Raw genomic sequence first — 26,328 nt, forward strand, 5'->3', positions numbered from 1 at the left:
CCTTACTGATTTAGTCATCTAAGCAACAAACATTCTCAATTTAAAAATACATGGGGAGCCTGAGTGGCTGAGTCAGTTAACCATCTGACTCTTGATTTTGGCTCAACCCATCCTGTCAGGCTCCACACTCAGGGGATCTGCTTGGGATTCTCTCTCCCTCTCCCTTGCTCTCTGCCCAACTCTCTCTCTCTCTCTCTCAAAACAAACAAACAAACAACAACAACAACAAAACATTTAAAAATGCACATTACACTGCTAGCTCAGATTCTTATGAGAAGTATCTAGAAATAAAAGGTATTGTAATATTGTCTGATCAACGTATCCTGATTTCATTTTGCATTTTTGCAGGTTTCAGCTTTTGCTCAGAAACTCATGGGCTGGGATATGAAGCTATAAATCTAGCTTTATGGTGAATTACATGCAAAAGGTTTTCTCCTTTTCCCTTTTACCCAAATGTTAAAATATTTTTTTTCTATTCTCTTTTTCTCTATTCCCATTTTCACTATGATTCCACATCCTTATGTTCCCAGAAAAGAGGAAAAGAGATCACTACAATGGAATCTACAAGAGGTTCCTTGGGATTCTGCTTCTGTTATCAAATATGAACATTCCTCTAGAGAAAAGTTTTTCCTGCTTGGATTATATTCCACTAGTGCTACATATTCTGTGATGTCTCTGTAGCTGCTTCTGTCACTATCTAAAAAGCTTTGGGTTTTAGCTTCCCCTGGGAATGTTATACATGACTGAGTCCTGATTTCTAAAGTCTCTTCATAGCTATACTCCAAACTCTGCCAAACTTCCTGCTGGTATCTCACTAGAAAGAACCAAGTGTGATCTGTACTGAACATGGGGGCAATTAGTCCATGGACTCCAGAAGGTTTCTGGGATAAAACATCCTAAATCTGACTCTTCCAGAATCTTCTCTATGTGTTCTTTCAGCACAGGGCCTAATCAAAAAGAAAAGCTGACTGTATCCCAGAAAATACATTGCCCTAAATATCTATTTTACATGTTTTATTAAGTGATAATTATCACCTCCATTACCACCTACTGGGCTCATTAGTGAACTTAACATGAATTCTTCATTGCAAGTCACACATTATCATGTGAAATAAAAAATAAACTCAAAATATCAAGCCATTCATTCTTAACAAAAACAAACTTAATGATAAAGATGGCATTTATCTAATATTTTATCATTAATTTATAAGTGGAATTTATAGCCAATTCTCACTGTAGTTTTGTTTGTTTGGTTTGGTCTGGTTTTTTGATTTATTTTTTGCTGGTGGCTTCTACACTTATATCTGGATACCAAACAAATTTAGCATTTTAGTATCTAAGAAAGTAAAGCATGTTCACATTGGTTTTGTCTTGTTTTCACAGTGTGTAGGAGTTGGAGATAATAAAGCAAGACTCCATTTGAACACATGGAAAATGGGGTTCACAGTGATATACACAGAGTGAATCCATGGCTTGATTTACTCAACACTGGCCAAAACTGAGTTAACACCATCAGAGCTAATTTCTCCTGCTGCCTGGCCCCAAACACATTCATTATATTTTTTGAATTGCAAACAAGAAAAATTGTATTACCAACCAAAAATAAAACCTCAAGATTGTCCATTTCTTTGGAATAAGAACCATTAAGAACATTTTGACCAAGGAAGGTCTGGTCTGGTATTCTAGAGAGCTTATTTTTCTCTTAACAATAATACTCAAATATACCTTTGAAGGCCAATCATTATGTAAGTAATAAAGATTTGGAAGAAACAATCAGTAGTATATGTGAAATATTTTAAAATATCCCCCCTTTATTATGAAAAGGACAAAATCTTGTGTCTATTTTTTTTTCTTTGCCAGAATGATAATAATTAAGGAGAAAACAAATAATTTTTAGCCTCTCCAAAAAAAAGGAAAAAAAACTTACAAGTTTACAAACTCCACAAAGGATAGATCAAAAGTCTCTAATATTTGACCCACTACACCATACAACATTGTTTTGGGCAATATTTAATTTTGATGGAGTAAGAAAGGCTATAATTATACAAAAATATGTATCTGCCCCTAAGAAGTAACAGAGCAAAAAAACTCAAAGTGAAGACATTTTCTAGACACAAAATAGTATAAGAAGGCATGAAATTTGGCCTCTTCCTAAACTTCAGTGGTTCTCAAACTTGAATGTGTACTGGAATCTCCTAGAGAACTTGATGAAACAGAAATGGCCTCAGCCCAGAGAATATGATTCAGTCATTTGGGGCAGGGCCTAAGAATTTACATTTTAATAGTTTCAGAGGGATGAAATGATAATGCTAGTCTGGGGACAACATTTTGAGAACAAGGGCTTTAACTGCGTCACTTTCTCAACCACTGTGGATGTCTTGGTGTACCTTGTCCAATCTTTCCCAACAAATGTTTTGTGTCCTCTGTGTCAGATAGTGTTTCCACCAACAAACAAAATCAGCTCCAAAGTAAAGTATTACTTCAGAATATCTTCATCACCTCTGAACTGTACAACACTTTTTAGAGCATCACCATCTTACAGATATGCAATACATGAAATAAAAAAATAGTTATATATGTATCATAGCATTACTCTTTCATATAAAAACTTGACAGTTAAAGAGTAAGATGAAAAAGGTATTGGAAGACTCATTGGTATCTAGGATTTTTTGATTTGATGCTAAGAACAAAGTGTGGCTACAAGTGGGCAGTCTCCATCCTCAGGACTTACCCGTGACTGGTGCATCAATATCCAGCAAATTTTTTTCCTGTCGGAGAATTGAAGCCCCCTCTGTTATTATTCTCAATGCAACGCTCTCTTCCAGCCTGCCTTCCTTCATGAGATGTGCCTTTAAGATATCCACACGAGGTTTCCCATCGTTATCAAACACTTCTTTTGCTGTAAGCCGGTGACTTGGAGGAAATGGGACAGCTGAAAAAGAAAAAGTCAAATTATTCCATTAGCCAAACCCAATAAAAATTCAATAATAACTGCCAAATATCTCCCTCTGTCACTAACACCTATTGGAGTATTTTAAAAGTTCCCACATTAAAATAAAATCAAGGGTTGTCAAGAATGAAAGACTGCTTTCTATCTTTGATTCTAGATTTGACTGCTGAAAGAAAATTTACATTGCATCTAGAAGATCCTGATTAAGTTCATAAAAAGAGAGGGAGATGTTTCTGTTAGGCAATAATCAATTCTACAAAAGACAATAGTTTCTATACATCCAACCATAACTAACACAGGAGGAGATGAGTCTCCACTGGGAAAAGGTCTCCCAGACCAGATATGGCCCTCCAAAGAGAGTCACACCTCTGAGTAAACTCACTGATTCACTGTTTAAGGAGAGAGCAGAAATCTAAGAGCAAGAAGGCAAAAAATGCACTGAACATACAGGAAGTCGGGATTCGTGTGCACGTATAACAAAGGATCGTCTGGAACAGTGAAGGACAATACGGTGTCTGGGAGGAGACACAGGTATTTAGGGACATGCTATAATAACAAACACAACTGACTGCTCAGACCTGGAACCAACATTCTTTCTTCACCCACACCCCCATCTCTTGACAGTAAGAAGCTCTCTGATAACTACTGTCACTCTTTACATCTGCAAATACACTGACTCACTCATTCAGCTGAGGATATTCACTAAACCTCTACAATGTACCAAGACATCCAAAGGCCCATGGTTAGAGATGGTATCACAAAGGTTAAATTTCTGATAAATGGCCAATAAACCCCTTCTGTGAGGGTGAGTCATTGTCTATTTTACATGAGGAGTCATTACTGGAAAACAACTCAGATCTCTTAGAAATATCTAGAAGGACCATAAACACAGTTTCATGAACCTTTCAGCTGCCATGTGCATTATGCCATATGCATAAGAACATCTCCATATGATGGTTCCTCTCTTAGAAAGAACATTTGATATTCAGGAATAAACCTAGCCCCCTAACTTCCTGAAATCGTCTCTCACAGGAGCAAGATTTACGGTAGAGCAATAGCAAAAAATTGTGTGCACTCTAGTAGCAGAGATTTGCTATCCAAGAGAAATTACAAGTACTTAAAAGAAAAGAAAAATCAGGATGTAAACCTATACTAATGGATGCAACTTGATTCTCTTAATAATCCAAGCATATCTAGTTAACTATGCAGCCAAAATGAAGCGGCAGAAGTACACTCAGTGGAGAAGCATGAGGCTTTTGTGGTCAGATGAACCTGGGTGCAAGCCTTGGCTTTGTACACCCACCAGTTTTATGACCTTGGGCAAGGGAAATCATCTCCTTTGGCTTCAGTTGCCTCACCTGTAGATTGGGGATTACATCTCTCGGAGCATTGTTATAATAACTCAAGTATGTAGAAACATCCAGAGCTAACATTTATAGAATGTTTCCTTTATGCCAGGTTTCGTTCGGGTAATAAAGTCAGACACAACAGGAAAGCTGCGAGATGAGTAAGACGTATGCACGTGTGTTTACATATCAGTGTTCTTAGTCCTCACAGCATTACTGTGGGGGAGAAACCTGAGGCTTAAAAATATTAAGCACTTTGCCCAGGACAATCGCCTAGCAATTTCTATGTCGACCCAACGAGTATAAACTACAGCAGTTTGATGCTAGAATAGCTGTGTCAACTAGGACACTACGCTGCTTCTCAAAAAGGACTTAGGACAGTGCTTAGTAATCGTAAAGTCAGGAGGGAATCGCTTTTTAGAATTGCAATTCTAACAAATACTGGGAGGCATTTCTCATGAAGACCACATTTGTTTTCAAAATTATTTGGGGCAGCTCAGGGTAGCACAGATCTAGAATACAAAACAATGATGTAAATTAAAACACAAAATGCATAATGCCGAACCATAGTGTACAATAAGAGCTAAGGCGAGAAGAATTAAACAAAGAGGAGAAAAAAATGAGGAATTTAGGGGCGCCTGGGTGGCTCAGTGGGTTAAGCCTCTGCCTTCGGCTCAGGTCAGGTCTCTGCTCAGCAGGGAGCCTGCTTCCTCCTCTCTCTCTTCCTGCCTCTCTGCCTACTTGTGATCTCTGTCTGCCAAATAAATAAATAAAATCTTTTTTAAAAAATGAGGAATTTAGGTCATTAGACTTCAGGCATTTGGGGGTAAATTTGCTTGTTTTGTTTCTTTGTCTTCCCTGCTTTTTCCTACCCAACGGAAATGCCTATGAAGAAAACATGGCCACATTCCACATTTCCACGGCCACATTTCTGATTTTTTTTTTTTTAATGTGGGTCTTTACGTATGGTTTGAAATTTGAAAATATCTTACCTGGTAACTCCTCAAAATCCCCCCACACATAGGACAGGGGTTAGAAAGAAAGAAACTTCAAAAGGGCACTTGGGGTAAGGCAAAGAGCCAATTTTTTTTTTTCTCTTTTCAGTGATTTCCTAAGGTAAGAGTTGGGCAACTATGAAGGTTGAAGTGACTGTGCACAACTGTACAAGAATCCTAGGAGCACAAAAGGATAGGGGACTGGTTTACTGCCAGGCATATGAAGGCTGTGGGACACCCATGGACTAGCTGGCCTTATTACACTTAAGAAAGATGAAAGGGTTAAACCTGAAAGAACTGAAGCATTGAAGAAGGTGAGAGGCAAAAGAAGAGCACCCTGAGAGGCATCACCTTCATGAATTAGACTTTGTCCAAGTCCCTAGGCTCTCTCCAATGCCAAGTTCACTGCAGTAACAGATGCTCCCTCTTCGACGCCGATCTTTTACCTTCCAGTAATTGCTAATCCTGGCTAACTGGCTAAGGTGAAGCCACCTGCTCTGACATAGAGGAGCTGGTTCCAAATAAACAGGAGCAGGAAAGAGAGGAAAAAGGCCAACCAGAGGGCTCGGTTTCCAGCTGGATGATAAGGACACTGATGAGATGGGGCCCTTTACCGGTTAAACAGATGGCAAGGCCCCCAGGGAACCAAGATGCACAGCGATGATGCCGAAGTTGGAATGCAGAGATGCTGGAAGCCAGAGAGGAGTTTTCTGGGACAAAAAACACGAGTGGGCTAATATTTGTGTATCTGTGCACCCGCTGGCTTCATAAAGAAAATACCAGCCTTACAAAGGTCACATTTATTTGCTTTCTCTGTTCACCTGGCGTCCTACACTCAGACATGTGCCAAATACCGAGCAAAAACTACTTAGACCAAAGACTCCAATGTGCATAGAAAACATGTCTTTCATTAACTGTAAAAATGGCTACATTTGATATAATAAAATTGGATTTTCCCTCCCCTCCATTGTTTTGAGTATTATAAGTTGCCTTCATTGCTACATGAGCAGGCCAGGACTGAAGGAGCTGAGTCTGTGCATCTAATAAAATTTAGAAATAACTGTTGATACTTGGCTGCCTCTTCTCAACCAATTTTTTTATAATTGCCTACTAAGTATGGAATACGGTGTTCTAATAGTCTCCTCAGAAGTATCCTAAAAGTAGATAGAAACCCTCTCAGCTTTCTCCACTTCACAACTACCACTCAATGTCACTCTTTTTCCTCAAATATGATAGCAAAGTAGATAAAATTTGGGAGATATACATCCTCAACGGACTCCTATCATAAATCACAGTTTTAAAAGCAAACAATATACTGGACCAGGAGCGAGTTCCTGTGTCAATGGCCGTGGAAATCTGGCAGCTACTGATTTCCAGTGAACAGAACGTGATCTTGTATCTTTATTTCCTATTTGTTGATGCTACCAGAGAGTTCATCTACCTGATTCAGAGAAAGGTTACTAGTCAAGGAACCAAAATCACATGTAGCCCATATTGGCATTCATAGAACAATTACTAAAGTTGTTGTCAACTATTCATTCATCAGAGAGAAACACATTCCAAGTCAGAAAAGCTGGACGCCAGCATAATTCTAGCCCTAGGTTCTGGCTGACAAGGGGGACCCCAACTCTGAAAGAGTCAGGGGTCTCCTCCTGTGATTTGGGTTGCATCAGTTTTAGATGATCATGATGTGTCCTGGTAATCGGAAGCGATCTGCTCTCACTCTGGGGGAGATCTAGGTATGTGAGATTTCTGTTCCTCAAATCTGAGCCACATTAGCCACAATTAAAGGGACTCCTAGGGGCGCCTGGGTGGCTCAGTGGTTAAGCATCTGCCTTCGGCTCAGGTCATGATCCCAGCATCCTGAGATGGAGCCCCACATCAGCCTCCCTGCTCGACAGGAAGCCTGCTTCTCTCTCTCTGGCTTCCTCTGCTTGTATTCCCTCTCTTACTGTCTCTCTCTCTCTCTCTGTCAAATAAAAAAAAAAATCTTAAAAAAAAAAAAAGGGACTTCTACTATTCGATGGGAAACAGCCTAGAGTCCCTGTCATGGTGATACCTTCACTGGAAAAAGAGCAGCATAACTGCTGCCTGACCTCTTCCAGGAACGGTCTCATAAATGCTGACAAGAAAGAATCACGGGTGAAAAAGACATTTAGACTAGAGATTTTTTTTTCAAACCTTTGTTTCCCTTCATTTCTTTTTACTCAAAAAAAAAAAAAAAAAAAGACACCTGAAGTATATCCAAAGGATAAAGAATTTAACGCAGCTCACTTTCAGCCTCTCTTCTTCCCTGCGATGACTGTTGGGGCAATTAGAACTCTCTTAGTTTAGACTGACTCCTGACCCCCTCACATTAAATAAGAGGAAACCAAAGTCCAGAGAGAGGATAAGTGAATTGTCCAGGGTCACAGGATTAGTCATTGGCAAAACCAATGCTAAACTTTAGGTCTCCTGGTTTGGATTCCAGCACTTTTCCAAGTCTGCTCTGTCCAATTGAGTAGCAACATACTGGCTACTGAATGCTTAAAAAGTGGCTGGTGTTGATGGGCTCAGCCTAAACTGAGATGGGCTGCAAGCCTACGATGTGCACTGGATTTAGAACACTTGATACAAGAAAAAACAAGAAATGCAAAATATCTCATTAATATTTTTATGTTCACTACATGTTGAAATAAGATTTAGGTTATATTGGGCTAAATATGATTTATTAAAATGAATTTCTCTTCTCCCTCCTTATTTTTTAATATGGATACTAGAACATTTAAAATTGCATAAATCGTTTGTTCTACATTATTATGGACTATGATGCAGCCTTCTCAACCAGGAACTGAGAAATAAGGGGAGTGGAAATCATATTCTGTAATCGTTCTTCTTTTTCAAATTTAGCTCCTACAATACTTCAAACTATCTCAAACTGATTGCACATTGGAATCCCTTTTAAAAATAAATGATGTTGAGGGGCAGCCTCTGGAAATTCTAATTTAATTTATCTAGGCATGGTTTTAAAGAAACCCAGGGTAAGCTGATGGGAAGTCCAGACTGATAGTCACGGATCTATACCATAAGCAAAGACATATAAAACCCTAAGCAGTTTGATTCCCACCCCCAAACATGCTCCACAATGTCAATCAAACATAGCAGATGTGAAGTCTTTGCAAGTCCAGACATGTGTATTCCTTCCCTCTCTGTCATCAGAATGTGTCCAGAAACAGCTCTTGTTCCATATTTCACAGTACTGTCTGCACTAAGATACTTATGTTGGCACATGTTAAGAAAACAGTTTAAGTATATCACACGTCAAACACAACTTAAACACATTCTGGGTGACCTCCATACCCTGGCCCTCCATTTTTCCCTGGTGGACATTTGTGTATGTCACAACTACCATTCTTATCAAACCGTATCAACCAACCAACCAATCAATCATCAAGCACCTAGTAAGCACCTACTATGCACTGTATTCAATGTCAGGCAGTAAGAAGCACCACGAAGACGCGGGCAAGAGAAAACAAATATTGGCAGAGCCAGACTCTGAAGAGATTACCAGGTGATAAGGTATCATGGTTAAATCTATTGGTTTTTGCTTGAGATACCTGGAAAAGCATTAAGCCACAAAACTGAAGAACAAAATTTAAAGAAAATGAGAGATGATGTAATGAGTAAGCAAGAAAAAAAAAGTGTCTTAATCTATTTTAAGGCTATGTCTGGTTTCCTATAAACTCTCCGATACAAACAGAGCTTTCTTCCATCTGAAGAATAGAATAAATATCTCATTTTTTTAGGTGACTCCAGAAGATGAGGTTCTGCTTTTGAGGTAAGGAATGAAAAACGGAATATGCTAATTTTAAGACACAAAATGCCAGTTAAAGTACACAAAAGTAACTCCTTTGTAAGTATATAAAATTACCCTGAAATCTGATCCTGCTTCTGAATAAACAGTGAAGACATATGTGAAAGGAAATCCTGGCGACTTTTCACTAAATTTTGCTTGGGTTCTAATACTGAGCCAGTAGGTTTGACTTATACCCTTCTGGGTTTAAAAATATTCTGTCAGTATGAGGATACATGTTAATCCATGCACATCATGTCTATATGCAAAGATATACAAACCATGTTGTCTAGGAGGGGCAGCTTAAAAATTAACCACAGCTAGCCTCTAAGAAACACCATAGGAACTTATTCACTAAGGCCCGCCTTACACCACTCCTGCGGACATTCATCACTTGTTTGTTTGAAAGTCGCTGGCTTTCATTACAGACATTAATGTCTGTCATATTAAAATATGCTTGCTCATCTCAAGTGTGGTTGAATATTAATCTTGTAAACAGAAACATCCGGTCCCACTGAAACTAAAAAAAAAAAAAAAAACAAAAAAAAAAACTTCACAGTAAATCTATAAATAAAACCCCAATTTATTAATTTACTCGTGTGGTTTTTTTTTCCTACAGTTTTGATGAGCTCCTCCATCCTTAGAGCAAAGACCTCCTTTCCTGCCTCCTCTGAATATTGCCCCTCAGATCCTGAGCCTTAAAATATATTCAGTTTCAGACATGGTATGTGCACTGATCATTTCACTAGCAAACTGAATACCTCATTTGGTTTTCCTGAATGTTTACATGCAAATATAGCACAATGGCATTTTATGTAACTTCCCCAAACTGTTAATAAAAGGACAGTATGATACTTGAAGCATTCATTAAAACTGGGCATCTTTTCTCCTCTGGCTTACAGAATTTTTCTTATACACATTTGAACCTAAATCTGAAATGTGCTACAAGCAATTCTTTATTAAAAATCAGACACTAATTAATTAAAAGAATCATTGTTATAGCTACAAGGGATTTAATACTTAATTAGTGAAAATGAGCACCTACCAGCATAATCAGAGCTTCCTTTATTATCCGAATTTCAAAATACTTTTCATTTAAATAGGCTTATTGGTACACAGCTACTCCTTATCCTTTCTAGGTAGAGCTGTTCGTATTCTCTGGCTACTCTACATTCTTAAGTCTAAGGACTCAAGGACAGGGTGATAGTCCATGACCCCATCTACATGTAGGACTGGGTTGTTCTATCACGGAACTGTTTTGAAGTTTCGATATTTTGGTGAGTTTATTAATTACTAGAAAAGTTGCAGTTGGCTTACATAAAAAATTATGTAATAATGATTCAATATGAAAAATGATTCGACAAAAGTTATATTTTAAGAGTTTCAAAACATTTTGGCATTACTGAAAAGCTTAAATAAAATCTGATTTTTTGTTGTTAAAATTAAAAAGTTATATGTACAAGTCCAGTGCTTACCATGGTGGCCATGCCAATCACAAATTATTTTATATGTATACACGATGAAAGCAAAATTATATTTATTGATTTTTAACATATGATATTGAATGTTCAGATTAAATGAAGAATTTTAATTAAATATTAAATATTTTAATTTAAATATTAAGTAAATTAAATACTTAAAAATTTTAAAATATATAATTAAAGATGTATCATTTTGTAAGAGTGTACTTTATAATTTTTTAATTAAAAAAATATATAAGCAGTCATACTTAGTCATACCCATAGGCACCCCAACTATATGTATTTGACCTCAGTACTAGATGAAGTGACTACAGCAATATTTTTAGCAAATGGCATTTACAGTAATCTCTAGAATAGCAAACTTAGAGTAATGAATAAAATTCTACTCACTGAAATATATTTAAGCAGAGGGCTTTTTATTTATTTTGTTTGTTTGGTTTTTGCCCTGAACATTTTCTTTTTTTCGAGAGAAATATGTCACAGGAGGAGATTAAAATCAAGAAACAAACAAGATACTTTAAGACAATCTGAATTTATTTCCCAAGTGAGCAGGTCCCTTTGAACACGATAATTTTCCCTGAGAAATGAGAAGTATCTAGGGATTATAAAACTTCATTTAACCCAAGATATACTTTACCATTCAGAAATCCTCAAGTCAATGGCCTAAGACATGAAATACAAGAAAGGACCTTACCTATACTGGAGCTGAATTATTTGATTAGAAAATCTTTAATAAATGTAAACTTCAGAAATCTCTGTCTTAAAAATAGCAAACTCTCTAAGCCTTCAATTAAACTTGGAAGTTGATATGAAAAATCAATCTATGCCCACACACAATTCTTTCCTTTCAAATTCATCATTCAGCTCGAGATACCCACACATTTTCTATGCCCACATGCCTACCCACGGTCCCCATCCCTGTGTTTAAAACACCTACAGGCATCAGAATAACTTTTTTTAAATGAATAGGCTTTCTCTTCTTTGAAAGGTCTTGATGATATGGCAAATTTGTGTCCCAAATATCAAATAATGTAAATCTAAATGGCAATTTAAGGATATTACCATGTTACCACTTTTTGCATATAAAGGGTGATTGGTTTAAAAAAAAATAAATCTGACATACAGCCTTATATCTGTGTGCCACCGTGAAGCAAAGATCAATATTATGCCTCAGAGACACCCTCCAGGGAGCCAGGGGCAGGGAGCTAAAATCCCAGGTTTGCATTTAATCCCCCCTGACCTGGCTCTCTGCTTCCTACTCCCTGTGGGCTCAATAGTGAAATATCAGGTCTTCTGGGCCTCTCTATGCTTCAGTAATGTTTATGGCAAATTATACTGTTTGCTTCAGTTCGAAGACCAGACCTACTCTCCACTTTCTCTGGTTCACCATTTCTAAGAAATACCCAGTCTGAAGAATAATACAGGAGGTTCCAGGTCTTAGCACCTCAACTGTGTGCTCCCCAAATCATAATCCTCACATACCTTGATTTAAAAATTGGAATGTTTTAGTGACTACCACCTACAATTAGATCCTCTGAAACTTCATTTTCATTTATCTTTAAAATATATATGTCAATTTTATTTTAAATCAAACATCCATTTCTTAATCTATCAAATGGAAAATGGTTAATTTCATAATAAAGCTCCAATAGACTGCATTCCCTTCCTTAATAAGGAGCCACACTTACAGGAGATACTCCACTCTTATATATCGTGTACAAAGAAGAAATTCTCAAGTAATTAAGGAAAAGGATTAATTATAATGTCAATTTGAAATTAACATGTAACGCCAAATCTCTTTAAATAAGTCCATCAGTCATCAATAACTCAAAAAAAATCAGCTTAATTAAACAGAAAGTTTAACAATGAAGTTGCATTCAAAGTCTAGTCCCATACTGTTGTGTATTGGTTGTTAAGATTTCAAATCCAGGGGCACCTGGATGGCTCAGTGGGTTAAAGCCTCTGCCTTCGGTTCAGGTCATGATCCCAGGGTCCTGGGATCGAGCCCCGCATCGGGCTCTCTGCTCAGCAGGGAGCCTGCTTCCTCCTCTCTCTCTCTGCCTGCCTCTCTGCCTACTTGTGATTTCTGCCTGTCAAATAAATAAATAAAATCTTTAAAAAAAAAAAAAAAAAAAGATTTCAAATCCACTTGTCTATGTCTTAAGTGAAGTTGTTTTGAATGAAGGGTGCATTTGTTTACATTGAGAAAACTGTGTTAGAATGTTGTCACCAACATCTGTTGTTGTCAATAAACACTCAGTAGCTCATCCGTTGATGGATGTCTCTGGGGGCTAATCAATAAGAGCCTAGGGAAGAGTCACTATGATGTAATGTACATTTAAATGTTAAATTCCAAGAATTTTGAGGACCTGCCAAGAGTCGTTGGTGTGGGTAAGGGTACCCATTGCTGATCTCAATAGCTCTCCACAGACCTTAGGCAGCGTTGGCTTCCGCAGCAGGTATACAAAGACCTTGGTCATTAGCTCCTGCCATGGCAAGACGACTCTTTGGAGGAATCGTGAAAACCCTTCAGGAGCCTTGTGAAGGAAAGCATCTTGCCCACTAACAGCAGCACCTTCATTCCCTTAGCACCATGTGCCAGCAACAAGGGACTTGTGCTTTACCCTGGCAGCTGGACGTCAGCTCCTGGTTAGTTAAGCCAGCTCTTCTGAGAACCGACTCCTGGACAGTTATGCGTCAACTAAATTTGGATTTTATTTCCTTTATCTCCCTTTAACCTGGAACAATAGTGTAATTAATCCATCATTGGTCTGGAGTATGTTATTTCTTTATTGGCTTATTAAGAGACATTACCCCATATGCTACTGGCTTGTGAAATATAACCATTATAAACTATAATTCCCGCAGTGAGCCTGTGTTAACTACATTATTGGCAAAGAGAATCTCACTCTCTGAGCATAATTTGCCTCAGCAAGACAAGTGCCTTGGCATTGACAGATATTCAATCAATGCATTTCTGAAAGAATGAAAAAAATGAATGGATTTTTTTTCTCCTTGCTTTCTTAGAATTTGGGGAAATTTTGTGGTAATAGAATTAGTTTAAGAAGAGAGAATAGAGGGGTGCCTGGATTGCTCAGTGGGTTAAGCCTCTGCCTTCAGCTCAGGTTATGATCTCAGGGTCCTGGGATTGAGCCCCACATCAGGCTCTCTGCTCAGTGGGGAGCCTGCTTCCCCCTCTCTCTCTGCCTGCCTCTCTGCCTACTCGTGATCTCTCTTTGTCAAATAAATAAATAAAATCTTAAAAAAAAAAAAAAGAAGAGAGAATAGAAAAAAAAATGGCCTTGTTCAGATCTAAAAGTACGTACTTGTGTAAAGGTAGTCAATAACCAAAATAACTCAGAAACTGAAACGTTCATTTAGTAAATGTCTCTTTCAAAGTACTCATTACAGGAAAGAGACCATGGATGCCAGATGGTGGAGTGGAGCTAGAGGCCTCACTCCAAGATGAAACTGATAGGGTCAAAAGTGAGCAACAGATAGAAAACCAAAAAGGGAGGGGCAAAATTCACTACAAAAAGTCTGAAGTGCTAAATATCTTTAATCCCATAGGCGAATACAGGATTATAGATAAATTTGTAGCTATTTGGGATGTAAAATTGACTCAATATAACAATAAAAATAGTATCACCTGGGTACAACAGGGCTTCAGTGTTTTTACACTCATAGAGCTCTATCCCATGAAACTTCAGAAGGCAGTTCAAACATTTACTTTAAAAAGAACATTTTTTCGGGGCGCCTGGGTGGCTCAGTGGGTTAAGCCGCTGCCTTCAGCTCGGGTCATGATCTCAGGGTCCTGGGATCGAGTCCCACATCGGGCTCTCTGCTCAGCAGGGAGTCTGCTTCCTCCTCTCTCTCTGCCTGCATCTCTGCCTACTTGTGATCTCTGTCAAATAAATAAATAAAATCTTTAAAAAAAAAAAAAAAAAAAAAGAACATTTTTTCTAGTTAAAAAATGCTAGTAGTATCTATTTATTGAAGTATGCATCAGTAAAATAAAAAACTTTTTTTTTTTTTCATTTTCAGCTTTGTGATATCTGAGATTTATGACTAACACTTTCTCAGCATCCCTATATGTCAGAAGTAGTTCAGGAGGAGGGGCACCTGGGTGGCTCAGTGGGTTAAAGCCTCTGCCTTCAGCTCGGGTCATGATCCCAGCATCCTGGGATCGAGCCCCGCATCAGGCTCCCTGCTCAGCGGGGAGCCTGCTTCCTCCCCTCTACCTCTGCCTGCCTCTCTGCCTGCTTGTGATCTCTGTCTGTCAAATAAATAAATAAAATCTTTAAAAAAAAAAAAAAAAAAAGAAGTAGTTCAGGAGGAGAGTCCTCTCCTCCCCTCTTTTAACTACTTGCTTGATGACTATCACTAACAGTCAGAGTGAACCCCAATCTTACTACAAGACACAAATGAAAGATACATTGTGAAATGCAGCCATCAAGAATAGCTAAAATCTAGTTTATCTAACTCATTCTAAGCTCACATAGAATGGCAAACAGAACAACATAACTCCCATGACATATGACTTTGGGTTATGGTTCCCCAAAACATCCAAAAAGCTTCACTTCCACAAATTTTTCACTATCCAAGTAAATATCACGGTAAGCCATTTAGCCAGCACTGGGACTGCTTTTCTTACAGTTACGGGTGCAGAATTCACAATTGGCAGACGAGAAATATAATATTTTTTATTACCACATCATTTAAAATCATTCCTTGGCTTAAATTACCATCCCCAAAATAATTATGTTTAGAAGTGGAACTACTAGCAGATAAATACAAATGTAAGATATAGGACACTTCCTGTGAAAAGTAATTACATACACACACACACACACACACACAAACATATACACACATACACACCACAAATCAAATAGTATAACTGTATGTTTTACTCTTAACAGTAGAGTCGTATGTATTTTTTATAAGGCTCTTGATAATGCTCCACTTCTCCAAAACTTGAGTTCCCACCATCCTCACCAATCACAGTGCAAGCACACACCCAGAGGTAATCCAAGATGGATCACTCACCACAAAATCTGTGCCTGTTATTGCATAGGAAAGGAATGGAGACATTTTCACCATATAAATACAAAAGAATGATGGCCTGGCAATACTAAGGATGTGTTCAGTTCCATATTTTACAACAGCCCTAGATAGATCAGGGTGTATCTATGATATTCATAATGGTATACTGTTGATCCTTGAACAAAATGAAGATTAGGGGCATTAACACCCCGTGCATTTGAAAATCTGCACCTAACTTCTGACTCCCCAAAATCTGCATATAAGTATGACTGCTATGCTAATAGCCCACTATTGACTTACCAATAAAATAAACAATCAATTAACACATACTTTGTATATTTTATGTATTATATACCATATTCTTGAAGTAAGCTAGAGGACAGAAAATTTTATTCAGAAAATCCAGAAGGAAGCAGATGCCTGGGTGGCTCAATCGGTTAAACATCCAGTTCTTGATTTCAGTCAGGTCATAATCTCAAGGTTGTGGGATCAGACTCCACACTGGACATGGAGCCTGCTTAGGATTCTCTAACTCTCCCACTGCCCCATCCCCCTTAAAAAAAAAAAAAAAAAAAAAAAAGCCAAATCCTAAATAGCATGTGAATTTTACTAGAATAATTTCCCACATGTAATAGCATTGCTTACTCCCCACCTAGCCAAGAGGGACCCAATTATTACTCACACCAAATGATAAACAAAACAAATGATAATCAGTCACCCAATCTTTTCTGAACTCCCTTCCCTCGGGACTCTAATTACCCAAACGGTTTCCATGCTTTAGGGACAATAAAGTGTCCCTAGAAGCAAGGACAGATTCTTGGATCTGATTCTCTATAAGAGGCCATTGTAGTTGCATTGGGAATAGGATTTATCTCCCTTTTCTTTAATGCAAATAATTTCCCCATCCCAGATATAACTATTCAAATAACAAACTTCTCCTGAATAAAGAAAGAACAGTGTAGATCCTGATAGAGATTATCTGCTCCCCACAAGGTCTACCACCATTTGGTACTCAAGCAACAAAGGAAAATAGTTACAATCATTTATTAATACATATATTCACACAGTGCAGATACAAAGTTGATTAAGTTATTAAGAACTCACCTAAATTATGTTTTGTAAAAGTTAAAACCAAAGAACAGGTATCTAAAGAAAATACTTTAAAATACGACTACTGGAAGAAAATACAAAACATAGAAAACAGAAAAATACAAAGCATAGAAAAAAGAAAAAACTGCAGACTTTAATGAAAGTACACAATTATTACAAGGGAGAAAAACTAAGCTATGTAAAGCATCAAATAAATTAAAAGTTTTGCAAAATTGTTAAAATTCTGTGGGAATGCTGTGTGTTGCACACATTTCTGAGGAGAAAGACCACAGTTTCATAGACTCTCAAAAGGCTCCTTGAGCCAAAGGGGCTAAGGCTCCCTCCATCACAGCTTTCTCATGTTAGTATGAGACCCATTCTAGTCTAGTTGCTCAATGACACTCTCATCTAGATTATTCAAATAATGATCAGATGATTTCTTCAAATCCCCAGTAATCTCCACTTTACCCACCTAATCCCCAAGCCTTATGGTCTGGTCATACCTGATTACTCAATACCCCAAGTATTCCATATAATTCCATACCTTTCCTCAAGCCTTTCAGAAATAGTGAGGCAAAAGGGGCTAAAAGCACAAACTCAGAATGCCTGGGTTTACACTCCAACTTCACCAAATTATATGATCCTGGGCAAATGATTTAATCTCTCTATGCTAAAGTTTTCAAATCTGTAAATTGAGGATTAAACAAACTAATATTTGTAAAACACTGGGAACATTATTACCATAATAATACTTCATTAAGTATTCATTGTGATTAACAAATGCCTCTGTAGGCTCCTTAAGAATGCAACCTCCTGATTCCTGATCATCCCTATTCAAATGTCACAACCGCTAAAAAGACCTTGCAAAGCCTGCTTTCCATCGGAATCCCCAACCCTTGAGTATCAATTACTTAATAAAATGTCCTTGGATCACCAAAACACAAAGTTGTTTTTACTCTGTTGTTGTTTTGTGTTTCTCTCTTTGCCCCTAAAACATAGAGGACTTCCTGCCTGTATTAATTTTCGTACTTCAGCACTCATAAGAAACCCACAAATTATTAGATGGGTTTTATGCTAAGTCCAACAAATGTGTACAAATCTGAAATTGTGTTCTTACATATCATTTAATTTCATTTTTCAATTTTCTAGCTGAAGAAACTAAGACTCAAAGAGAGTAAGAGTACCAGTGATAATAATAACAAAAAACAATAATCACTTCTATAGCACTTACTGTATCTCAGACACTGTTCTAAACACTGTATATGTGCCAACTCACTGAATCTTCATAACAATCCCATGATGCAGATACCATTATTCTATTTTTCATATACAAAAACACAGGCACTATGAAACTAAATAAATTTACCAAGTTCACACTGTAGCAAATAAGTAAAGGAAGCCAGGGATTAAAATGGGTCCTCTGGCTCTAGAGTTGTGTTTTTAATCCTTATGACTTTGCCTCTGTAAATAAGAGGGGAGTCATCCAGGGATCCAGAAGTAATTAATGGCAAAGCCTGAAATACACATTTAGTCCTCTGGCTTCCCTGGTGACGCTCTTTCCTTATGAGTTCACCATTCCCTACCCAGACTGATGGCCACTGAGAGCATTCCAAAAACATTTGGCCAATGATTTATGGACACACGATTCACATCTTATCACCTAATTCGCTAAATGCAATAATATTTATCCCGAATGTGCAGTCTGTTCCTTGGACATCTTATTTGGCTTACCTGTCTTATTTAATTGTTCCCAGTTTTGAAAGAGACCAGAATAGGACAAGGAATCACTGATTCAGTACTCCACTTGTAAAAAGTACAAGGTCTTTGTTCTAATTTGATTTCTGATGGATTGATCCAAAGGTAAGAGAGGCCTCCAAGGTATTTCTACACATGAGCATTGAGTTCAGGTTCTAGCCAAAGCCTAAAAGTTTCCCATTAATGACTGCTGGCCACCTCTCAGGCTAGTCAGTGATTTTGTTTAAAGTGTGCCTCCCCAACCTCTGTTCCTTAAAATGCCTGGTTAGTCTACCTGCCATTGACAATTACCAGCAATATGAGCAGAATCTGAGCTCTCAATGCTACAAAGTATAGTGGTTCTGAGTTACAAAGTCCCTAATCACCTATATTCACATTCTGGCTTTAATGGTTATGTGTCCCTAAAGAAACCACAGTTTCCACACCTGTAAAACGGAGATATTTACCTCAAGAGGTTGTTAAAAGGATTAAATGAGAATATGTTTATGAAAGTGCTTAGTGCAATACTTTTCTTAGAGACTTGCAGATGTTATTCTATCTTATGACTATCCAGGAGGGGAGATCAATCATTTCCTAACTTATTTCCTATAAAACTCAGTCTTCCTGACACACTGTATTTTGTGAAAGCCTACTGCACACAAATAACCAATTCAATTATTTTGATAAAGTAAGTCAGTAAGTTCACACAGACATGAATATTCAACAGAGAGGATATTAGTAAAATCGGCCAGAAATTTTCATCAAAATTGTAAGCATATTAGTTTGTTTAAGCTGAGAAGCATTTGTCTGTCAATTTCAAAAAAAAGTGGAAGGCCTGCTTATTTCTGCTTTCTCCTTATTCATATATGCATCATACTGAGTGATGTGCTATCATGCAACAAAAGTTAACATTTTTTACTTTTACATAATACACATAGTGTTTACTTAATGACACATGAATACAGCTCTATAATATTGGGTTAAATCCAATATGATTTGAAGATACTAAATGCTATTAGATATCTTCAAATCAATAATGAATAAATTCCTTACATATTAACTCATTTCAAAATCACTCTAGCTATCTTCATCTACCCTCTCTATTAGGCAGAGATATTATTTGGAATGAAGAACTACTTTATGAATATAAGATTTTTAACTTTAAAAGAACTACTAAACATTGAAACAATTATCTGTACATACGTGACATATTTGAACATTTCCAAATACATGCTTTCATTCAATCCTCATGATAACCCTTTGTGATAGGTATCATAATGGTCACTTTATAGATCAAGAGAATAAGAAAATTGTGTTTAGGTTGCAGGGTAAAGATAACACAGGTAGTGTGGGGGGCCAGGACATAATCTTGGAGTCCCAGACCCTCTCCACCAAAGTTCACAACAGTAACCTGCAAATGCCTGTAAATTGTAGGTGGTCGAAGGCAGTGGCTAATTACTGTTTAAAAAGCCAATTAGGGAAGAAGGAAACCAAAGATTTCCAACCAAAAGAAAGAAAACCTTTGATTTTCGAGGTTGATAGGATTGCCACAGCTGCAGGAACTTCCCCGTCTCCCTCCACTTTGAACCCCAGTGTTCACTATTCTACATCTTTGATCCAAGGCCACCCAATCCTTTGACATGCTGGTCAGAGATAACAAAGACTCTCAATCATTGAAGTGTTTACTCACATTAATTACAATGAATTTTTGCTCTCAAATAAAATATGTCCCTTCTTATTTTAGGGGCTGATAGGAAAGAAGTCTGGACGACGCAACTGTCTTTGCGCCTGGGTCTCCATCTGTTGGGTTCGCATCCTTTTTCTGCTACCTGTTGGTCTAGATCTTGACGGGATTTATTCAGTCTCTCTGGGCTTGAGTTTCCTCATCTGCAAAATGCAGATAATAATAATACCAACATGCAAGGTGATGGTGAGGATTCAATAACACACGCCACATAAAAACTCGAAGAAATGCCTGATATGGACTAAACCACTCAATAAATGTTTACTACAATTACTATGAGACATGTTAAAATGAGAGCAAAAGCAGAAAAATGCAGTGGCTCCCTGAATTGTGTTTTCCCGTGAAAGAGAGCAAAAATCATTATAGGCCCTCACTCAGAGGTGATGCCCATACCATAAGGGACCCTTGGGCTTTCAGGATTCATAAATGACTCTGTGGAGGAAGTTCTATCACTACCTATTAGATAAACAAAACTTAACACTCGAGAATGTGATTCCTCCCATAGCAGAATAATCTATAAGAGCACCCTTTATGAGGCCAGTGTGCTCTGGGGAGTCACTGGTTTAACTAGCCAGCAAAATGACCTGGGAGAGTTCACTGAAATAATCAGTGATCAAATGCAAAGGGCCGAATTGTGCTTTGGAAGTCTCGTTTTGGTAAGCTCTGAACTGCACAGAAATAAAAACATTTGGGGGGCTCTTGGGTGGGTCAGTCAGTTAAGCACAGAACTCTTGATTTTGGCTCATGTCATGATCTCAAGGTCCCGAGATCAAAGCCCACTTCAAGCTCTGTGCAGGGCATGGAGCCTGCTTAAGATGCTCTCTCCCTTGCCTTCAGCCCTTCCTCTACCCACCCCCCACCAAAAAAACAGGAAAAGAAAAAAAGAAATTCAAACCATTAGAATACTGATGAGGCACATGCCTATGATTAACCATAGCAATTTTCCTTCTGGTCCTTTATTTTATTTTCATTTAAATTAATGTAATTCTTAGCAAAATGCAAGAGAAAAATGTTAGAGAACACCATCTGTTCACTCTAATAGCAATAATCTAAGTGTTTTCATTCTTATGGTGTGACTATATAACTGTGTACGTCTATGCTAAGAAAATTCTCATGTCCTTTCATTAGATTGCATCTTGTATATATTCATTGAATAGAGTTTGCCTTGAAGGAATGTCATTTTACCCAATGTAATATTTACATTTGTAATAATTTACAATGACAATATTTCTAATTAATAATGTAAATAATAATGTAAAATATAATATTACATTTACCAAATGAAATATGTGTCTTTACACCAAGAGAAGATTATCTTGAAAATTTTTAAAAATAAATGCAGATTTCTATAATAAAGAAAAAAAAACTATTCATCTGAGCAAGAGGTATTAAGCAAAATACAAAGTTCCATAAATAGATTTCACTTCCTAAGGCTTACTTATATATAAATAAAGAGGGTTATTACCAAAACACTGGATGCTTTAATTAATGTACATTGTACTGATTTCTCTCAAATTCCTCATTTCTAATAAGAGGAAAGGAATCAAAAGTTTTCTCCATTTTCTTTTGTACCTAATTAACTATTAACCATCCAGTTACCTATTAAGCAAAATATAATTTCTTGTTAATTTGTTACAATGCAAGCAATTCCTTCTCCGTGGTAAAGAAAGATAAACAACAGTGAAAGAGAAAGAAAACTCACTTAATTGTTTCAGAAATAAGGACTTGTTCACCATTCTAATCCAAATGTCCTTTTTAACTAAATAAAACTAACCTTCAACTGTTTTCATTTAAGCATTTTTAAAATCCCTAATTTAATAAAGCTAATTGAATTTGTTCTAGAACAAACCTTGTATTGCTGATACACTGAATTTATTCTAAAATACTGCTAATCCATTTAAAATCTGTAATATACTTAACTATATAGCATTAAAAATGCTTGCCATTAAGCAAAGATTTAGAAATATAATATGATTGGTTTAAAATTAAAGTTACATTACCAAAGCCCAATAAAAATAGCACTTAAGTATCAGAGAAATACAAGACATATTTAGTATATGACAGATTGGCTTATCACCAAACTTAGAGAATCTTTTATTAAATGAATATCAGGCTTAATTTAAAAGAAAGAAGTCCCTAAGTTTTGAACTTTTGTGCCAACAATGAAGGTGCTTTTTGAGGTAGTTTTTGGCTGACCTACATATGAATGCAAAGCATTCAATCGGCTCAACTGGTTAAGCCTCTGACTCTTCGATCGTGAGATCAAGCCCCATGCTCAGCACAGAGCCTGCTTAAGATTCTCTCTCCCTCTCCCCCTGGCTGTTACCAACACCCCCCACCCCTGCTCTCTTTAAATAAATAAATAAACAACATGGCATTACATATGACTTCTCATTTGGAAACATATTATTTAACCACTGTACCATGTGAAGGAAAATAGTAATATGGTCCCCAAATGAACTTGAATTATATGAAGTATTTTTCTCTCATTTCCAGAATGAATGGCACTGCCTCAAATTAAGGAATTAGTAGTGATAATAAATAAGCACAATTATACTTTTTTTTGAATCCTGAATTCACTTTACTATTGCTAGTCATGACGCTATGAATTCTATTTCCCTAGCTGATCACCAGACTGGGGCCCTGGATTCCAAAAAGTGAATCCTTCTAAACTACTTTCTAGAGCCATTCACTTGCTACAAAAATGTTCTGTTGATTTTAACAGCCTACCTAGGATTAAATAAAACCAACACCTATATCCCTGGTAAACTTTATCAGAAACCATTTTGAAGGAGACTATTGACAAATACCTTTCCTAGACTGTTATTCTCATATCAATAATATGCTTTCAATGACCAGAGAAAATAGAAATGTTCCCAAAAATATATAAGTAAAGGTCTTAGAAACACTTTTAAAATTGGTTGCAAAAGGAGGTATGCTAGTGGATAAACTGAGACCAGACATTCTATATGGATTTCATTTATGCCTACAGTGCTCTACCCTGGTGTCAAGAGGTGTGACTATTTGGGTGCACTTGGGTGGCTCAGTTGGTTAAGCATCTGCCTTCACCTCAGGTAATGATCCCAGGGTCCTGGGACTGAGACCCAGGTCCAGCCTGCTTTCCCTTTCCTGCTCCCTCTGCTTGTGTTCCCTCTCTCCCTCTCTGTCAAATAAATAAGTGGGGGGGGGGGGAAGGCTTGAATACTTGGATTTGAAACCTGACTTTACCATAACCATATAAAATAAGTGTTTATTGCTCCCATTTCACAGACTAAGAAACAGAGATTAAATATGCCAACCAAGTTCAATCTAATATTGAGTGGTAGAGTTTGGATACACAACCAGGTAAGTCTGTTTTCAATTCTTCACACTATATCACGCTAAACTACCTATTTCATTAAATCAAATTCGTATGCCAAATAACCTTCAGAAACACAGTTTTTAACGATCAGATCTAATTTTGTCTATATGCTTGGTGAGTGAAACAGTATGGTATTACCTTTATTGGTCCTCAAGTTAGCAGAGAGATTCAGACGGGCTCTGCCACTAACTGGCTCTGTAACTTCACTTTTCGTTTGCTGTTTCCTTGTTTGCAAAGCGAGGAAACAATACCAGTAGGCTCTAGATCACTTTCCATTTTGAAAATACAAGCCACATAGTAGTTTCTGATATATAACTGCTGATATAGAACCATTTTACCTCCCTGACAAATCCCAGGAGCATTCCCCAGAGCTACAGCTTTGGAAGGAATACTATGAAAAACAGAAAGCAGCATAAGGCGGGCCTGTGCATTCTGTTGCTCAGGGTGGGTACTGCACAAAAGTATCTGGAGGAGACAGAAACTAAAGGGCCAAATGCTGTCCCCCCAAGATGAGTCAAACCCTTACCTTTTCTACTTCCTCCAGCCGGAGTCCCTGAGTGATGCTACAGGGATCTACATTTTAATAAAGAATTTGTTTGTCTCATCAAGGTGGAACAAGAAAAAAACTTCAGTGAGTACTATTTACTCCTCTGGAGCTTGAGGACGAGCCCCTTATTTTGTAGAAAAGCCCATCAAGGAGAAGACTCTTTATGAACACTGGTGAAAGGAAAAGGGGGGAATGGGAGAGGAAAAAAAAAAAAGAGTGTTAAAGGGAAGGGGAAAGGAAGAGAGGAGGAATAGGAAGAGGAAGAAGAGACATCAACCACTCTGAGAAAAATTCCTTAAAAATGACATTATTTTATTAAACTATTATCCCCCCTTTTTAAAAGACTTTATTTATTTATTTGTCAGAGAGAGAGAGAGCACAAGCAGGGTGAGCAGCAGGCAGAGAGAGAAGCAGGCTTCCTGCTGCACAGGGAGACCGATGCAGGACTCGATCCCAGGACCCTGGGATCATGACCTGAGTGTAGCAGATATTTAACTGACTGAGCCACCCAGGCATCCCTCTCCCCCTTTTTTTCTAAGTTAAAAACTAAAGCCTACTCTCCCACCTTCACTGTTGAATACTTTCCTCTCACTTTTAAAAACAGTTTTTGTTATACCCCATGTTTCCCCATAGTTCCTCACTGTCTAAGGTCAACTTTTGCTTTTACAAACACTAGCAAGGCTGAATAATAATTACCCAGGGTTTAGATTCCTTTCTAGAAACAATTCATTTAGAGAAAACAAAGGAAAAATCATGTGTAACAATGGAAAATACGGTTCATTCAACATCCAGATAAGATAGGAACACAATAATAAGAATATTTCAGCCAGGGGATAAACTCTAAAACAAACTGTTCTCTGGGAAAAAGAAACAGAACTAGTGGAGTAAAGGGATGTGAAGGAAAAATGGACAGGTTTAGAGGGCTGAAATGAACAGAACTATAGATTTTTTTTTTTTTTAAGTCCCAAACCCGACATAAGCAATCAGCAATCGAGGAAAAATGTTCTCTACGCCTTTAATCCTCCATAGTTTTGACTGGATATCCATATGCTACTTCATATCAAAATAGTCCTTTCAAGAACATCTGCTAAAGACCTGAGTTTATTCATTCATTTAAAAAGCTTTGGTTAAGTACCTTTTGTTAAGTGTTATGTGTCAGACTGGAGCTAGGTGTGGTGGAATCCATGTTAAAATTCTACTTCCCCGTAGGGCATAAGAATGAGGAAGAATGGGAAGGTGAGATTGGGGTTCTCAGATTCACTGCCAAAGTCTGATTGTTACAACTGTATCCTCTTGTGCTCAAATTTTCCTAAATATTTTATCACTACATCTAATATTTAAATTAGAAATTTTAATATTATAACATGAATGATACATAAGTTATACAACATAATATATAATATTAAATTGGCGAATCTATTAATAGTATGGGTTCATGTAATAAGGAGGAGAAAATAAATTAGGAGAAGTGCCACAGTAAAAAATCATTTCAAAGACAACCTGAGTTAGCGACAAACATCCTTGTATACAGCCGTGACAAGCCAGTGCTTACTAGAAAAGCACAGAAAAACCTAAAATCACAGTAAGAAAGAAAGTCTAAAGTAATGTTGGTAGTGAAATAAATACACAGAATATTGTTGATATTATTTCCATTAGAAAAATAATATTATTGCCTCAATGATGGTCATTAGATATATCTGTGACATTTTCAACTCACACTTCCTTAATGACATCATCAGTATTTTATATGCAGATTCTTCTACTTATAAAAGAGACCACTCAATAAACAAAATATGCATGAAATTTTAATAAAGTTTAATAAAGAATAAATTTATAAATAAATTAATAAATTTAAGGGGAGTAAAGATTTAATAAAATCTTTACTCCCCTTAAAAGTAGTCTACAGTATTATGAACACTGCAGATAAATCAAAATATAGTTAAAAGTAAAGCTTTCAAGAGAAAGCTTCTAAATCAAATCTTAAGAATAACAACACTAGTATGGAGGCAAAGACAGAAGAGAATTAATCTCTTCTTAAAAATAATTAATTATGATAATAAAATTTCATCTTTAAGCTACACATACATTCTCTCTTTCCTCTAGCTTTCGGTGGACAAGCCTATTAGGAAATGCCATTTATAAGTTACTTTAAAAGAGAACTTAAATCATATTATTCATCCATGGTGAACAATAAAATCATCCA

At 37.1% G+C, this 26,328-nt stretch overlaps 1 protein-coding gene across 2 annotated transcripts in view; it reads right to left on the reverse strand.

Moving 5' to 3' along the window:
• Positions 1 to 26,328, reverse strand: part of PPP3CA (protein phosphatase 3 catalytic subunit alpha) — a 316,051-nt gene that overhangs the window by 163,283 nt on the left and 126,440 nt on the right. For both annotated transcript variants that reach the window (XM_080796591.1, XM_080796592.1), the window contains exon 2: positions 2,732 to 2,932. In XM_080796591.1, coding sequence (XP_080652717.1) covers positions 2,732 to 2,932 — 201 coding nt within the window. The remainder of the gene's footprint in view (positions 1 to 2,731; positions 2,933 to 26,328) is intronic.

The sequence above is a fragment of the Martes martes genome, assembly GCF_963455335.1.
Source record: "Martes martes genome assembly, chromosome: 2".
Classification (NCBI taxonomy): domain Eukaryota; kingdom Metazoa; phylum Chordata; class Mammalia; order Carnivora; family Mustelidae; genus Martes; species Martes martes.